This window comes from Chelmon rostratus, chromosome 4, assembly GCF_017976325.1.
Source record: "Chelmon rostratus isolate fCheRos1 chromosome 4, fCheRos1.pri, whole genome shotgun sequence".
In the NCBI taxonomy this organism is placed as follows: Eukaryota; Metazoa; Chordata; class Actinopteri; order Chaetodontiformes; family Chaetodontidae; genus Chelmon; species Chelmon rostratus.
Window position 1 is genome coordinate 1,258,716 of NC_055661.1, and position 19,194 is coordinate 1,277,909.

The 19,194-nt window shown below is 40.1% G+C and overlaps 1 protein-coding gene across 1 annotated transcript in view; it reads right to left on the reverse strand.

The window, feature by feature from the left end:
- Positions 1–19,194, reverse strand: part of st3gal3a (ST3 beta-galactoside alpha-2,3-sialyltransferase 3a) — a 52,577-nt gene that overhangs the window by 24,008 nt on the left and 9,375 nt on the right. Inside the window, exons 4-9 of the mRNA XM_041934970.1 lie at positions 18,138–18,180; positions 17,551–17,643; positions 10,940–11,034; positions 9,110–9,173; positions 6,709–6,804; positions 4,887–5,073 (exon numbers count right to left, since the gene is read on the reverse strand). Of these exons, the coding sequence (XP_041790904.1) occupies positions 4,887–5,073; positions 6,709–6,804; positions 9,110–9,173; positions 10,940–11,034; positions 17,551–17,643; positions 18,138–18,180 (578 nt within the window). The remainder of the gene's footprint in view (positions 1–4,886; positions 5,074–6,708; positions 6,805–9,109; positions 9,174–10,939; positions 11,035–17,550; positions 17,644–18,137; positions 18,181–19,194) is intronic.

The window sequence follows — 19,194 nt, forward strand, 5'->3', positions numbered from 1 at the left end:
CCAGACGGTGAGGACGAAGTGAAAGCGGCTGAAAAACAGTGACCATCGAGCCTGGCCGGAGTTTAACCTCTTAGCTGCCTGAAGGTATGCCAGGTTATTGTGGCCAGTCCAAACCACAAATGGTTGTTCTCAACTCTCCAACCAATGTCGCCACTCCTTTAGTGCAACTTCACAACCAATAGCTCCCTGTCGCCTACATCATTGTTCTCGACAAGAGACAGTTTTCTGGAAAAGAAGGCACAAGGGTGGAGCTTTTGGTCAGAACCAGAATGCTGTGATAACACAGCCCCAACCCCGTACCAGAAGTGTCCACTTCTACCACAAGCTGCAGGGCTGGGTCAGCTTGGATGAGAATGGGAGCCGAGGTGAACAGAGTCTCGTGCTTGGAAAATGCTGTAGCTGCTTCAGAGGAGCAGCTGAATGGAAGAGCAGGAGAGGTTAACTTAGTTAGTGGGGATACCACTTTACTCTATTCCCAGATTAAGTGGTTTGCAAAACCAAGAAAAGGTTGCAGTTGCTTGCAGTTCGTGGGAATTGGCCATTCCTCCACTGCTCTGACGAAAAACTAATTTTCCAACAACCTCTGGAGCATCTGTCTTACCTGTCGTGTGTGTTCCTCCTAATTTCTGGAAAAAATCAGGATGCCATACAGGTACATGGATTTTAGAAAACTACTCAGGCATTAGTGACTCCAAAAGGCATGAGCAGATGTTCGAAGTGCCCCAAGGGCATGTTGAAGGCGGTTTTTTATTCGCCAGGAAGAGACCATTAGGGACATTGGTGGTGACTGGTGAAGGTAAGGGCTCCAAGGGAATGCTATGCTGTCCAGCTCTCCTTCACTGACCTGGAGCAGTTGGTGACGACGCTGTCATTTACCTGCTGCAACAAGCTCATATGCATCTTGACCGTGGGGGAGACACTGTGAGGATCACATTCTTTGATTTCTCCAGTGCTTTCAACACCATTCAACCTCTGCTATTGGGTGAGAAGCTGCAAAAGGGATGGGTGTTAACGACGCAGTGATCTCCTGGATTACTGACTACTCGACAGGTTGGCCACAGTTTGTCCATCTGGGCAGCGGCCTGTCTGATGTGGTGGTCAATGATACAGGAGCTCCACAGGGGACTGTGCTTTCTCCCTTCCTCTTCACCTTATACACCACTGACTTTAAGTACAACTCTGAGTCATGTCACCTGCAGAAGTTCTCTGATGACTCAGCTGTTGTCGGGTGTATAAGAGAGGGAGAGGAGGGGGAGTACAGGACAGTGATAGACAACTTTGTTGAGTGGTCCGAACAGAACCACCTGAGGCTGAACATCAGCAAGACCAGAGAGATGGTGATCGACTTCAGGCGGAAGAAGACGCCTTCACAGCCACTACGGATCAGAGGGGAGGTGGTGGAGGACTACAAATACATTGGAGTGGTGATTGACAACAGACTGGACTGGAAATCCAACACAGAGACTGTGAACAAGAAGGGGATGAGCAGACTCTACTTCCTGAGGAAGCTGAGATCCTTCACCTTCTCTCTGATCTTCTACCAGTCTGTTGTTGCCAGCGCCATCTTCTTCGCTGTTGTATGTTGGGGCAGCAGCATCAGAGCCAGCGACACTACCAGACTTGATAAGATCATCAAGAAGGCTGGCTCTGTACTTGGACTCAGACTTGAGTCTTTTGAGACTGTGGTGGAGAGGAGGACGCTGAATAAACTGTTATCCATCATGGACAATGATCAGCACCCTCTCCATCACACAGTGGACAGACAGCCGAGCACCTTCTCCCACAGGCTGCTACAGCTCCGATGTCGAAGGGACAGATACAGGAAATCTTTGCTGCCACATGCCATTACACTGTACAATAACAGCTAAAAACAAACAAACAAACAAAAAAATCTCAGGTCATTACTTACAGTCACGGTACACTGCCATTTGCTGTATATACTCTTTTTTGTTTTTATTACTACTGTTTGCCATTTTTGATATTTTATTATTATGTATATAATTTTTACTGCTCACTATTTTGATATTTTATTATGTATAGTTTGTTCTTTATAGTCCTATTTCACAAATTTTCACTAATTTCACTGTGTGTAATGCTGCTGCTGCACTGCAATTTCCCAGCATGGGATGAAGTCAGTCTGTCAGTCTGTCTGTCTGTCTGTCTTTTAACGACAGAGAAAGTATGAACCCACTCCATGAAGATTTTTGACAGGACACCACAATATTCACCAGTGGGAAGCTTTCCAAAACATAAGCAAAGTCATCCTAATTAACATTTAAGCAGCCAAGCAGTCAGACACAGCAAGTGCTGTTAATTTTCAGCATGAATTCTCAGCATATGTTCTAATGGTTTTGTGTTGTTTCTGGTGGCCAGTCGGTTCACCACTAATGTCGCTGCCAACAAGGATGCCCTCGTCTCCTACGCCCAGTTGTTCCTGGAGATGACGGCGGCCATCCAGTGGCGTAGGATGTGCGAGGGCTCACAGTCAGTGAGGGGTCTGGACGAGATGCAGGTGGGGTTCAGGGCACAGACCACGCATTGGTCGCTGTAAGTGCGGAAACATGAGCACATCACCCCCATCCTTCGCACTCTGCACTGGCTCCCCGTTCACCTCTGCATCAAATTCAAAATCCTCCTTCACACCCATCACTGTCTGCACGGTACAGCCCCTACCTACCTCACCAGAACCCGGTCAGGCCAACTGCACTGTCTGTGCCTGCCCAGGATTCGGCTCAAGACTATGGGCGACAGGGCCTTCGAGGCTGCTGCTCCCTGTCTGTGGAACGCCCTCCCGACCACCTCAGGGCTCCACAGTCGGTGGATGCTTCCTTCCATTTTCTGAAAGCTTATCCTGACTGATTTTATCTGATTTTATCTGTTGACTGTTTTTTATTGCTTTTTATTGTTGTTTTGCTGTGTTGCTTGTTTTTACTGTTATTGTTGTTTTTATCGTCATTGTTGCTTTTATTGTTATTGTTGCCTGTACTGTGCACTTTGAGATTTATGTTCAAATGTAAAGTGCGTTATAAATAAAATCTTTTATTATTATTAATTAAGAGACCCCCAGCAGCAAGAGTCAAACGGAAGTATGGCAAGTGACGGGGTAGTAATGTGTGACAAACACTTTGCTTTGTTTCCTTGTTGTTGTGGCTGTAGCTACCTGCGTGGCTGAGGAAGCAGAATGTGAAGGCTGGGTCCCGGATGCACGCGTTGCAGGTGTACGTGCTGGGCCAGGACAAAGAGGTCGCAGCAGCTGCTGCTGTTGCTGCTCCTGTTCCGGCTTGGCAGACAGCACCGCAGCCTCCATCGAGTAAACCCCCCACCTCCGTCTACATGCAGCTCATGAGTTGTGTGTGTGTATGTGTTTTTAAATGTTTCTTTTCTGCTGGCAGGCGCTGCATCCGAGGACCACTCAAAGCCCCCTGACGGCATGCTCCTCGCCACCTCCACGGAGGTCGAATCTCAGTGTGAGTGCACTCGAACATAAAGGTCTCTGTTTATGCATCAACATGCAACAGAGTGACCAGAGCGACAGCTTTGAGTCTGTGGTTTGCAGTTGTTAAGGATGCCCCACCAGCCATTGCCCCGCCCGGACCTGCCACACGCCCCGCCGGCAACATGGACTCCACCTCCAGCACGCAGGTAGAAACAAATGGTTGATGTGCATGCAGGAATGCAAGTGGTGGTTTGTATGAACTGCTCAGACTCTGAGATCGTGTCTGAGAAATATGACTGTTTGATCTGTTTTGGGGTTGCACAAGGGAGCTGCCTTGGTCCATAACTATTCTTACCATATATGCTGCCACTTGGTGACATCATTGGAGAGCACAGTGTATGTTTCCACAGCTATGTTACTATGTTTATTTTCCATTTTGTGTTATGCATTCTCTTTATTTGTCATTATTCTACCTTATTTTTACTATCATAATCAAGTAGGTTTTATTTTCACTCTTATTTTACATTCATGTTCTGTCTCTGTTTTTATGTTCATTCTATGTCTCCTTTATGTGAAGCGATTGGTGCATGAGAATTCTTTGGAATGAAACACTTTGAGCTGTATTCTTTGTATGAAAGGTGCTACAAAAGTAAAGTTTGTTCTAATTATTATTTGATCTATAAATATATGCTTTTTTATCAACCTATGGGTGGGAATATATTCAAGAGAGCGTAGCAACATTATATAACTATTCAAGCAACATCAGAACTTCTATTGTTGCTTCCCATCATTTGTGTCTTTTTGAATGAATAATTTGGTCTCCTCTCCTCCTCTCCAGGTGGACAATGTGGGGTTTTAATCAGCTGTTATGCTGATAGAAGGAGGGGGCAATATACAACAAGTAACCCTGTCAAGATTTGGACCAGGGGCATTGCAGTTACATACAACCCCAATGCAACTCTATTTTTTATTGTCTTTGTGGTGAGGTGGAGAAATGGGTGCTTTGTGAAGAGCTGAAGTAGCAGAAACACAATGTACAGCTGGGGCTGACATAAAATAGTATTGGACAAAATAAACATTTGACTTGATAATGTCTCTAATGTCTCTGTCCGTGGCCCGGGGATTAGGGACCACTGATCTAGGGTATTCCAATCCCCTGAATATGTCTTGCAGGAGACGAGGAGAGAGGAGGCTCCCCAGGAGCTGTGCGCCATGAGTAGTTGCCCTCTCCTAAAAATAACACTGGATGTTTCATCAGCCTTTATCACATCTTCTGTTTTATGAATTTTTTGATATTTGTGATGTTTACCTGGTGTTTCCACTAAGGGTTTTCAATTCACAAATCAAAAATGTGCATAAAAACAATTGGATTCACCCCTATCATCAAGTGTCTGGCAACAGCTGCACTCGCTGGTGCAGTGGCAAAACAAAGAGTTTTCAGCAGCCTTACCAGCCTCTGTTTGAAGACCATGTGTCGAAGCCACTTGAAGTCCAGAGCTTTAAAGGCAGAGAGGACAAACAGGGACTGAGTCTCATAGCGTTCTGTCTTCTGGATGGCACCCTCTGGATACGTGATCCTCATAGTGGTCTTGGAGCCGACATCTTTCTCAAAGCCTTTCACTGGGGCCTCATTTAACCTGTAGCACACAGCTGCACAATCAATCAATCATAAAATGCGCTGTCCAAACTAACCAAAACAGGTAAATTTTTTTCATTTTAATCTGTGTACATTTGTAAAATTACCAAATATAAATCTTATGATGATAAATCAGATCACATTACAAGGTGTCAGAGTTCTCACGCTCTTTTATAGTATGCTGACAGTTGTCTTAGATAAAGTAAGTTGTTTGTATTGTATTCATTGTTGTAACAATGTCTTCACGTTGCCTTCCTTGCAAGGTTTCTCTTGGAAAAAAAAATCAGTGAAAGAGTTTTTGATCTTCATAATCACTGATGACTGGAAAAACTGCAAAAACAACCCCAAAAAACAGTCCTTCAATCCCAATTACATATGAGACCAGCTGATACAGAGAGGTTGTGATCAACAACAGAATGAACTTGGAATCAATACGGTAACAGTAGTTAAGTGCTTCGTAATTTGTACAACATACAACTACCTCTGTTTATCCTTATCAAAGACTAGATGGGTCATACTTAATAAAATAGAAAAACAACAAATTAATATATAAATAGACAATGAAATAAATAAGTAATAATAAAAGAAATACAAAAATATATATCAAACAAATTAGTAACCACTAAGATAAATACATGTTTATTATTATAAAACTCGATTCCAACTCTGTTCTGTATGTTTTATAGAGTATCTATTTGAAAAGATGTGTATGTATGATATATGTGAAGGCCTCTTTTATTTATTTCATAGCCTATTAGAGATGCAGACACTACAAATTGACAACTATCAAGTCACACCAATAGAACTCTGATTCCTAAAAAGTTAGGACACTGTGTAAAACATAAATATCCGCAATACACATGAAATTGTGTCAAGACTCCTCTCTGTGCTTTCATCGGCAATACAGTATTTGACTGACCAGACCTGTTTTTCTGCATCTCAAAGAGACAGAGCAACCAATCATCATTGTTGATCCTGCCCTAAAAGGTTGACTGACTGCAAGTGTCATCCTGAAAAAAATGCAAAATGAATATACTCTGAATACATTAAAACACATAGAATAGAATTGGAATGAAGTTTTATAGTAATGGACATTTATGTATTTCAGCTAAACTGATTTATTTAGATATACATTCAATCTGTACACCTGCTTGCTGATGCAAATAGTCAGCCAATCGTGTGGCAGCAATAGCATAAAAGCATGCAGCCAAACATCAGAATAAGGGCGAAATCTAATTGGCTCTGACTGTGGATGATTGTTGGTGCGAGACAGGGTGGTTTGAGAATCAGAAATGGCTGATCTCCTGGGATTTTCAAGCTCACACAGTCTCTAGGGTTCACAGAGAATGCTGGGAAAAACATGTAGTGAGGGGCAGTTCTGGTGGGCAAAAATTCTTTGTTTATTACAGAAGTCAGAATGATGAACAGGCTGGTTCAAGCTGACAGGAAGGTGACAGGGTTATCAAATAACTCAAATATTTATTTAACTGTCAGCGTATTCATTTACTAGTTGATTTGTTTATTTCATTGACTCTTTTATCAAAATCACTATGACACATCTAGTCTTTCATACTAACACCCTTAGTTCAAGGAACAGAAAAAGCAGCAGTAAAGTACATGCTGTGTCGACATGTACCTGACCACCACATCAAACTCGTCAATCTTCTGTCCCAGAGACTTGTTGGTGAGGATTCCTCCATTCCCTACTATGATGCACGTCTTACAGTTCATACTGTAACACACACACACACACACACACACACACACACACACACACACACACACACACACAAATGCACCATTATAATATGGTACAACAGCACGTCAAACATTTATTCCATATGTTTAATTGAAGGACAGGTGTGTCTTTTTTTATTTTTCTGATAAAATAGAACTAGACATCAAAAGAGGTGTGAATTCCCCGATTTTAACCAGTGGAGGTGAGAACTTGAAAAAAAAAGTAAATGAAAATGAAAAACTCTGCACAATTAGAGAAAATTCATTGCTACTGCCTTATAAAACAATTGCCTGTATCACTGATCGCATTGGAGGGTCACATTAAAGCAATTTTTCTGTTGATCAGTGTTAGTGGTAACAAAAATTCAATACATTCTAAAGTTGAAACGACGGGTTCTGAGGACTAATAATGCCACAGTTCTTTCAGGTTCGCTTCTTCACTCAGTATTTATTCTCAAGTAAAGTACTCTCTGAGGCATTAACAGCAGAAGTCAATGTGTCACACTTCGTTGAATATTATGATTCTAAAGTCATATTGTAGACTCTGTACAGCTTGTGACTTGTGTTTAGTCTGTGCTGTGCTGCTTCATTCTGGGTGGAAAAATAAACACATTCCTAATTGTCTTAGCTGGCTGACGAAACAGGGTCAGTACACAGTGTGAAACTGATGAGCCCCATATAAAGACAAAAACTTCAACCCAAAGTGGAATTTAACAATGTAATTACTTGCATAACTGATCTGGGATCAGTTTCAGGCCAAATGAACAGACTTACTATTCAACCACAGAAATTTTGTTTAGAATATGTAACACTTGACATTTTGGTTTTTAGAGAATATATGGAAACTGAACCATTTGGTCCATTTTCAAAAGCCACAAAGAGCCATTCAAAGAAACAACCATTCAAAAGTTTGAAAGGCCTCCCACAAAAGCTTGAGTAGGTATAGTCAGATGGCTGAGAGGATTGCTCTGTATTTTTGAATGTTTTTTATGTTTTTAGGTTGTCGAAAGTCTTCTTTATGAAGAAGTGCTATTTTGAAGGAAGGGAACCCATCAGGTTCAACGTTATTAATAACATTGAACCTGGCAGCTGTCTAGAAAAGGAAAGTCGATGCAGAGTGTCAAGCTTTTCAGGATGATTTCAGGCTGATTATTTTTTGCTGAAACAAAAGGCAAGCCATTTAGCTTAGTTTGTGAGGATGCAGTCACGGTGATGAAACACAACCTTGAGCATCATAACAGCTCTAAACATGCTAAACTGGATGAGCTGCCAGGTTGAATGCACTTGGATCAAGTTAAAGCTCTTCTGCACAGTTTGGATGCAACAAGTAGCTTTGACAAGGCCACAGTGTTATGCAGGCAAGTTCTGTGGTAAGTGAGCCAATAGCTCAGAAGCTGAAACCTCATTCAGACGAAGAAAGTGTGAAGGAAAAACTAAGAAGTACTACGAGCATCAGACAACTTAAAATTGTTCCAAAATGTCAGTTTGTCTCCAAGAACCCTCGCAGAGCCAATTACTGATATTTCAGAAGACATTGAAAAAACATTTGAAGACATTATTGTACAGTGGATCACATTTGTGATATGAATTTTAGTGAGGGGAGTTTCAGGTAAACTGATGGTTGGGTTATCCAGGTTCAGGCTTAGTTATTTTCCCTCACTTGTTTTCCCTCAGTTAGTGCCAGTTCATCTTTTGGACCTTCTGTGTCAAGCTTTCCAGCCCCTTTCCAGTGTTATCGGACTATTGCTTTGTTTTTCCTAGACTTTGCCGTTTCTTGCCTGCAACATGTTGGATTTGTTTGTGTTTGGACTGCCTTCTCCCATAAGCCTTTTGATCATTGCCATCTAGAAATACATAATTTGAACAGCACCAGCTCCACATTTGTAGTCTGCATTTTGCTCTTGTATTCCTTGTTTCAACCTTATGTTCAAATGTGACAGTGTAAACAGGCCAGAAGCGACCCAGCAGACACTATTGCTCGCTTAGTGGAGGTGAAGGAGATGAGACCCGCTATGGATTATGTATCCATTTGTTTGAGTAGTGCTATGGAGTGTAAGGATGAGCTGAGGGCCATAACCCCAGACCCTTGGTGATTAAAGCATTGTAGAGAAGAGTTTTGCGACACATTTCATTTAATGGACTGGCATTACAGCTGTCCCCATCAATGGTTTACAAATTCAAAATAATTTTTTTATAATTTTATAACTATAATTTTAAATACAGATTTTTGCAAGAAGTAGATATTGTGATGACTGGAGTGTGTGGATCAGAGCATGACAGGGCAACTTGCACCAACTTACCTGTCAACTTCTTCCCCAAGACCATAGCTCTTAGTGGCTGCCAGAAGAATATCTATCATCTTCTCTGCAGATACGGGAGAGAGAAGTGGACAGAAATAGAAAACAAAGTGAAATAAAGATTGATGTGAAATAATTCTTCTCTCCACATTCCACCCAGCTATGATGCACAACTAGACTAGCTGTGATAAATGAGAGGGCCAGGGCCAGCAGCTGGGGGGGTTGACAATTCTTCCTGTTACAATGTTATGCAACTAGTAAAGTTGGGTGTCCAATAAAGGTAGGGGCTCATAGGCACTCCACTAGCTCCTTCCAGGGAGTGTTGTGTGTGAGACACTGTACAGAAACAGCCAGCTGAGGGAACAGCCTTTTTAAACAACACATTCTCTGCCTGGTGAAAGCCAAATGAGAGAGAGGTTATGTCACAGTTAGGTACCAGTTTTGGAATAAAAACCCTGTTGTCAAGTTTGATTCATTAAGCTCTCATTATGTCCACACTAGGCTTATGAAATACCTACATCACTCTGTGAATCCATTCAATGGTCTATGAGATTTAATTGTTCCAAAAAAAAATATACAGTTGGGGTTTGAGCAGCAAGGTACTCCAAAATTGAATATGATCAGCTACTCTAGTGTGAATGTGAATGGTTGAGGTTTAGTTAAAGAAAAATCTCCACTTTTTAAGAAAGACGTTAATTTGCTTTCTTTCTGAGACTGAGATGAGAGGATGCTGTCATTTTCATGTCAGTGTCTTAAATACAGAGCTGGAGTCAGGAAATTGGTTAGCATAAAGACTGAAAACAGAGCAAAACATCTAGGCTTGGCTCTGTCTAAAAATTGTAATTTTAATATCTGGCTGCTCAAAGAAATCTACCCAGGAAGTGAAATCAATCAGTTTCAAAAACTCCTGAACAGCAAAGGATGAGTTCTAAATACGTGAACCACTTTTTGCATTTGCATTTTTGCTAAGTTTGAATGGCCTATTGTCCTCATACTACATCCTTCGTTGCTGTTAACTTTCAGTAGTCAAGTCTTGCCCTTCGATTGGTCTTAAACTGTCAGGATAGACTACTTTAATTAAGCCTGTCTGTTGCATAAATATTAAGACTTAGAGTTAATTTGACGTAGCAAAGTAAACCACCTCTCCCACTGGCTAAGACTGAGGTGATAACTTTGTTGCTATGGCAAAAATCTGTTAGAACTTCAGTTAAAATACATAAAGACACAGGTATATTGGTGACCAGTTCACTCAGGGATGATTAACTGGGCACCAGGGTGTGAGAATGAGTGTGTAAATGCCTCAGAATGCTGCAAATGAAGTGCTTGTCAGATTGTCAAACAGCATCTGAAACCCCACAATTTTTGTAACTCTCTGAATCTGACCCCAATGCCCAATTCATGCAGTGACTGATCAAGTGTTAGGAGCTGTGAAAGCAGGCAGAGTTTGAGCTTCTCTTTTTTTCATTCTCCACACAGCTGCTTCAGTCACTTTTCATGTGAACAACAGTGTGCTACATCAATGCTTCCAGGAGTTCAAAAGGGAACCCTGTTATCCTCATTTGTAAGTCTGTGTCAAGACTACAAAGACACAAAAAAGATAGAATCCTTGGAGAGAGATCGGAGGAGAAGCCAGAAGGATAGTATGACAGCAGTCTTTTCACCGCTTTCAAATGTGTCCATTCAAAACTGGTAAAACTCTTTTGTCTTTAGTCATGGTCAAGGGACTAGGGGATTTTTGCAGTTAGTGGCTTAACTGGTGAGGAATGTATTGCCCCTTTACATTGGGTTGATCTGTATTAATTAATTTGCAAAGATGAGAATGTGTAATCATACCTTGTGATTTTACACCAAACGGAGGTGAATAATCACCAATCTTGGAGAATCGTTTGTAATTTGGATCAAGGAACATGGGCGCCAGTTTGGTGAACCTGTTGATATGAAAGACATGTTATAACAAGTAAGAACAAAGAAGAAACACAATATCTGTCCAAGTCTGTGCAGCCCACATGTGCTTAGATGAACTGATTAAGGACAGAGCACGTAAGAGGATTTAGAGCATCGTGTTTCCAGCTAAGCCAGTCTGAATTTACCTTCACCAAAACAAACTCAGAGACAGGTATGACGGAGAGGACAGATTAAAAAAATTTTTACATAGGGGCTGAGATCAGATGTCCAGTCTGATCTACTGACCACTAAGCAGCCATGAGGGAGTCATCTGTGCCTTGCTTAAGGCACTTAAAAGGTGGCAACTGTGAGGCAGGCAAGCATGGCCCATTCACTTTCCCATCAACTAACTGCAACTGTGGCTAAGTGAAACCAAACGTGCATTAAATTGCAACTGGGGTTAACCTTTTAGACATTAGAACTGGCAAGTGTAAGTGAGGTCACACCAACCAAAACAAACGGTGGGTTCTGGTGGGCCTTGTCCACGTGTTAAGTTAAAAACATTTAAAACTACCAGCACTAGCGGCAAAAGTAAGCATTTTTGGGTGTGTGCTGCATACTCTTGTTAAGTTCTAATATATGTCTAATCTACCCATATAACCTGTAACAGGGTACATGAACATGGATAAACTCTTATGTACATGGCTGCAGTGGCAGTAATAATAAAGATATGAAGAGGTATGTAAACAGATGATTGATTTAAGATGCTGATTTACTCTATGTGAGCATAGTCTGGCTGGTTACCATCTACAGTGTATTTATGATGAAGGTATGGTCAACACTGCATCTAAAACAAAAACAACACTGTTAAGTGTATTCTGTTAGTTTGTTGCTTCAAAGCATGAAACATGTTATGCTCTATTTAATCCTCACATCTGTCTCCACTTTGGGGGATTAGGCTTTAATGAATGCAGACACAGTGGAGCTTCTTGTTTAAGCGTAACTGGACATGCACTCTATGAACAGTATGTTTATGTGTGTATAGGGATCAAGATCCCCGGGTGAGACAACTTTCTTGGTGTGACTGGGGGGAGGCCAAGTAAGTACGGGCTCTGTCGGGAGACTGGTTGGAAAAGTAAACTGCTGAGGAGTTGCTTGACAGGACCAACCATATTCACAACACTTTGAAACACTCTACAAATAAAAATTAAAAAAAAAAGTCTACCATTGTGAAAAAACACTTTGAATTGTCAGAAAATGTACCAACTCCTTCTCAAAAGTAGTTAACAGCTTACATTGAAAAGGTCTAAAAATAAAATGGTTTAAATATTAATATAATCCTTTGTCCAATTTTGAAAAATTAAACCTACAACCTCCATTGTGGCACTGTGTAAATCATAATAGAACAAAATTTGAGAATTTACTAATCCTTTTTAACACATATTCAATTAAAAATAGAACAAAGACAACATACTTAGTGTTTGACCTCATTTACTTGATTGATTTTGCTGCTTATTCTGAATTTAATACAGCAACATGTTTTAAACAAGATGGGACAGAAGCAGCAAGACTGGGAAAGATGTGGAACGCTCCAAAAACACCTGTTTGGATCATTCCACAGGTAAACAGGTTGATTGGTTACAGGTGATAGTATCTTGATTGAAAGGCTCAGTGGTTCACAGTGAGGATGGAGAGAGGTTCAACACTTTGTGAACACATGATTGTATAAAGGAGATTATTTCAGGGGCTCTGGAAACCCGCTGTTGGTAAACACAGCTCATTTGTAAATTATTGCATTCTGTTTTCATGGTTTAGACAGCATCCCAACTGTTTTGGAATCAGGGTTGTACGAAAGGTAACATACATACATAAACTCAAACAGCAATTTGCTTTGGGAGTACTGAAACAGTCTAGGGAAAAGTGTTTCTTTAACCGAGTCAGCTCCTGCAGCTTTGGCAGCTTATTTCTTTTGTAATATCACTTAATGAACCACGAATGAGCTCTGATTTGGCAAAACAAAACAACTGCTAATCAGTGAATGCTGGAAGGTCTTCAAAATAATTGGAAGGAAAATCTTCTTGAAAACACTTAAAAACAGCTCAGAAATAAGCGACTAATGAAGCGTCTTGCCTTTCTGTTTCCATATTGTGGCAGAGTCTGATGCTGTGTTTTCATGCATTTACTCTGCTTGAATATAAATGAAATGACAGAGGTCCACCTACACATATTCTGGCCCTGTGATTTGAAATTGCTTAAGATGAAAGGTGTAAGTGACAAAAGAACAGAAACTTTTTTATAAATCAGCAAAATATATAATTACACTGTTCAGGGAAATTGGAAAAATATATTTTGAAAATTCAACTTTTCAGCATTCAGGTTTTGGTTTCCGTTGGTTGTGCTCTACTTACGACTACTCTACTTCAATGTTGTGTTGGGTATTAAAATTTGGTACTTGTGGTAGTAACCAATATACTGTCAGTAATACAGTGTACATATACATACACATACAGATAATTAAATAGATAATCTTGTGTAGCTTTTTAACTGGAAGCAAACAAAACAACTCAGTTTGAGACTCAATACAGTTGGTCAATGAAAATCGAAGTGATGCCACTTGCATCGAATAGATCAGATTTGTAATTCTCCATGACTATCTGTGGAGTGCGTGAACTCTGATTTGAAGACTTTTGGCTCGTTGCCAGGGCTTGGCAAGCTGACTGATGATCACTCTCGGGATGTACTGGACCTCTTCCACTGGTTAGTAACATTAGATACAAACATTTTCTGAATTCATTAATATTCTGTGGGCCATTCAGGTCCAGACTTTGAGAAGGCTTGATGTAGACCATCAGCCCCCCACCTGCTATTAATCTGATGGTACCAACACAAATTGTTAGTCAGTGTCTGGAATACACATGGCCAAGCAGTGTGGAAAAAAAAAAAGGACAGTGCAGGAGAAAGATGGAAGGGCAGAAAGAGTAAAGGTGGAGCTGAGAGGAAGCACATTAAAAGCAGAAAGGCCCTGGAGGAAAACGCAGTTAAAGTATAGTACAGATATGTTCACAATTAAGGAACAGTTTTAGTGTTAAAAATATATGTATACATACATGCAGGGCCACCCTCAGCATCTATCACAACAACCCATTCCAAGTTCATCTTTTCAAAGACAAATAAATCAACATCAACACATTAGCTAGGAAATCAACAACATCATCAGGATTCATCCTCTAAGGACCAGGAATGTGCAAAGTTTCATGGCAATCCATCACAAATTTGTTGAGATATTTCAGTGTTGACCAAAGTGGTGGAGCAACTGACTGACAGACAGACTGACCATAAAGCAGAGTTTCCCATCCCTCAAGCCATGGAGGACACAAAGTAAGGATACGTCCTATGAAGCAGCAGGAGTTTATGAACGACTCCATCTCCGTTTGAGCTGCTGGCCAGTTCCCCCGCCTGCATCACCCTCTGTCAGCTGTAGCAGAGGAACCAGCTGAACTAAGACAGCAGAATAAATGGGTCAAGGATGCCCTGGGCAGTGCCAGTCTTTTGTCCTGAGACAAATCCTCCTGTGTTATTTTACCAGGTTACAATCTGGACTCTGCGAGCACTTTTCATTAACGCTGCAGTCTGAAGGCCCTGGTGGGTTTGAGGGTTGCGTGTCTCTGATGTTCAGAGAGTAAGTGGGTAAGTGAACCGGCCTGGATTTTCTCACGCACTGGGACAACAGCAGAGCAGAAGAGGACAAAAATAGATTTACACAACACATGGGCCTATTCAGACCACTGCGTCTTCTGACTCATTTTATACATGGTGCTAAAAACATAAGCAGGTGAAGGGCTTTCACGGTGTGGGGAATTCTTCAGTCTTTAATAATGCAGATGCAGAAATGGGATCGTTCCTGAAGCAAACCACTCTGAACTGAGAGAGCTTTCTATAAACAGGACTGTTTGACTGAGAATACTTTGGCCATTTTTTAGACATACAGTAGCTGAATTAGGTGGTTCTCCAAAGCACCACAAGCACAGGATACGACTTTAACATTAAGGAAGGTAGGCTACACAGGTGAGAGAAATACCTACTAGGCTTATCACTGTAATCATACAGCCTTTGCTTTCAAATTAGAAAAGCACTTTTGACTTGTTGGGTTATTAAGGCAGCCGGCATCGCACTGATGCGACCGAGTGCTCTCTTGATGTACACCAATTCATTTTCAAGTTTTACTTGTCTAAATTGCTTTTGCTTTTTGTGTCAAGAGTCACTACATTTTACTGTTTCTGTTTGAGTATTAACCTTCCCTCATTGATATAACCAGTGGACAAAACAATAAAAGCACCTTTTTTTAGTAACAATTTATCAACTTTCTTTCTTTCTTGTACATATAGTGCTTTCACGTATGAAGTGTAAATGTATTTTTAGATATAAATATTTCAGCGTTAAATACATTTTAGTCCTTAAAACATTTTGTGTGATTGTTCGTGACGTCATTTTATTTGTAGCTATAAAGAAGTGATAATCCATAAAGGTAGAGAAATATGATTCTTTGCACCCTCTTTGCTGAGTTAACATAAAACACAGAAACATAATAGTAAGGAACCCTAAGAAAGAGCAGAAAAGAAGATAAGTGGGGTGCCCTTCCCTACATCGTAGGGGAATTTCCATTCTGTTTGGGACATGCAAGAAGACCAGCACATTTCTCATATATAAAGAAAGTAGACTGAAAGTGAAAAAACACTCCAACTACTAGTTCACAAAAAACAAAGCAAGTAGCATGACCCAGTTGACAGGGACCTACTGAAACACCTGTAAATGATTATTACATGCTAAAAAAAATATTTTAGTTTAAGTAAACAATAAATGTGATACAGAATCTTGCATTTAGACAACTAGACTGAGGTGGGCTGGGGAGAAGTATCAATTATTAGTTAGTATGATTTATACCATTTATAGTATGATAAAGTATGGTCATCAGTATAATCATTTTAACCATATATACCTGGCTTGGCACACTGGCCACAAAAGACTGAACTGCTAAACAATGCCTGCAGCTTTGCAGGGAAAAGGAAGGAGTAATGATGATTTCTCTGATGTTGAGAAAATTTGGAGGTAGATGTTCAAAAAAGTCCAAAGCATTCCTCCCCTCCATATTCTCAGGCATGTTAAAAATACGTATGTTTTATGTCTATGTGGTCAGAGAGATTTTCAACTTTCCTCTCCTGGGCTAGGATATTAGTAGCTTGGAGGTCATTAACAGTTTCCAGCTGTAGCGTTTTAGCCTCTATCTCATCCATTCAGTCACTAGACTTCTCCAGTTCATTGGTGCTGGAGGAGTTTACATAACCTGGTTGGGTCACATGAATTAATCAGAGGACAGGTTGCAATGTTGGGGAAAAAACATACCATATCCGCTAAACACTGTTCTGAGACGGGTCAGAGTCTATTTTTAAAACTTATCATCAACTCCAAACTGTCTATGTCACTATGCTCAACATTTCTCCATTTCCTCCTCTCTGCATACTCATGCATGTTTTCTTCAGTTTGTCCTGCCTGGAGCAAAACCTGGACCCACTTAGATCCTTTTTACTGACTTTGTATATGATCAAGCTGTCACTAAAATGTGTTTGCGTCCAGTCTAATCACACCTTGTGCTGTACTTGTACTCTTCCCCTTGGTGTGTTGGTCATACAGTGTCACTAACTGGTGCTATGAAGTGAGTTTACTATGAAGCCAGTTTTTGGATCACTACCCCAACAGTGAGGGTAGAGCAATGCTGAAACAATAAAAAATAAAAAAAACATTGCAGAAATAAAACATCTCAGAAATGCAATATCAATTCACCTGTAATTTTAACAAATACCGAAATAATACCTTCATGCAAATATAAAGAGTTGCCAGTTTATTGGGCACACCTCGCTAAACCTAATGTGTAAACAGTCACTACATTTTACTGTTTCTGTTTGAGTATTAACCTACCCTCATTGATATAACCAGTGGACAAAACAATAAAAGCACCTTTTAGTAACATTTATCAACTTTTTTCTTTCTTGTACATATAGTGCTTTCACATATGAAGTGTAAATGTATTTTTAGATAGATATATTACAGCGTTAAACATGTTTTAGCCCTTTAAACATTTTGTGTGATTTGCTGAGTATCCACAATCAAATTACAAAGCCATGACATTGCCATGGTGAGCAAAAACAACAAAATCTCCTGTAGACCCAAATAACTAAAAAAACAACCACCCCAGGATGTGCAATTATTGTACAGTCTGGGGTGTCTGAAGAAAGCAACAATGGTGGTACTGTAGTAATAACACAACCCAGTCTCCTTTTTCACCTTGTCTTACGCTGCTGATATAATGCATTAGCAGAGACTAAATCAGCTAGAAAACTGAAATGTGTTCAGTCTCTAGAACAACACTAGCACCAATAGCACAGGTATGGAGTGAACCAGAGACCCAAGGTCCACTGATCAAGATGTATCTGACAATTATATTTGATGTCTACGATGCTACAAGCTCACTTCAAATGTGCAGAAACTATTGTGAGTGTTCTTACTTTGGATAAATGGTAGTCATCTTGGCAGCTGCAAAACCAGGTTTACAGGCTCCCTCACTGAGATTGCCATATTTGTACATCAGCTCCAGAGGCCTGTAGACATGGAGGAATTAAGTTAAGCAATGATTAAATATTGTATACAGTACACATTACACATTGTATACTGTATACAGTACACATTACACAAATACTGTAAGTAACGGTAGGCACAGTTCAACAGTGCTGGCCCATGCACCTTATGGCATCACTGATATCGCATCTGAAAACAAGCCCCCAACAAGTAAGTTCCTAGACTTTGAGTGAGAGGTGAAATTTAAGATAAGATATAATTTATTAATCCCCAGCTGGGGAAATCTGTGTGTTACAAGCAGCAGGTAATGACAGTTAGAAAAAATGGCAACAGAAATAGAGAAAGCTGACTATATGTATATGTACATTTTATACAAAGGGCTATGTTCTGTTGAATTTCACAGACTATACACAGATTTCACATGGAATGGATAAAGAGACTACAGCATCAATGATATTGCACAGAAATAAATATGTATATGTCAATATATGACTAAAGTATTAAAGTGTATACTCACAGACGACCATCCAACTTCAATAGGAATCCTTGTTTGTCATACACTAGACAAAGAAAAGGGAGGTAAATATAAATACCTTAAATGATATGCCTGAATATCCAGAATAGCAGTGGGTTATTTTTATGACAATGAAATCATTTAATTGCAAAAATGTAACTGAGTTCAGGGCCTCCTGCCAAAGGTTTTTGCATACACAGTTACGGATGTGAGAGTACCTCTGATTTTTACAAAGAGAAAACCTGAGATGGACTATGAGCATCTCACTTTACTAACAACTAAAGCTCGCACTGGCTCAATAACAAAACCAGTAAAAACAGTAAGAGTGTTAGGCAATACCTTCTTCAAATACTTTGAGATTTATTTGCTTTTACTCCATGCTGTTGGCATAGGCTTGCAAGTAATATGATTTGTCATATGAATTCCCTAGGAAGTAGTCATATCTACATCTATGTATGCAGTGTTTAGCTTTTTGTGACTTTGAAAAAAATGCACATATTAAATATTACTGTTCTCGGTATTTAGGCTGCCACATCTGGACAGTTGGCTGTGGCACATGATGAATTCTGCCTGATAAAACCTCCACAAACATGCACAGGTGGCATACAGCTTTCTATCAAAACTCTCCAATGTTTGTTGACCAAGAGTAGCTTTATAATCTGATGTCATTCATTACATTTCTGGTGTTTTTGTAAGTTCAAATTACTTATTATTTTTGAATTTGGCATAACTAATACAGAATGTCTGTTTTTATGTACCAAAGGCACGTAGATGATGGTATCCTACAGTGATGTTGGTGTTGGCACTTCCAACTGTTGCCTTCACAGCTTCACAACCATTCTTGACATCAACACTAATAAAGAGACCATGAAAGAGACCCTTTTTTTAAATAAAAATCACAAAAAGTCAAAAATGTGCAAAAAGGCATTTAGAACTTTTGAAAATAAACAGCAAACAAAGTAACTGTAGTCTTTAATACATATATGTAATGAATACATTGACAAACAACTGTGTGATATCTCAACAGGACTGTTGGATTATTTACACAGATTACATAGAA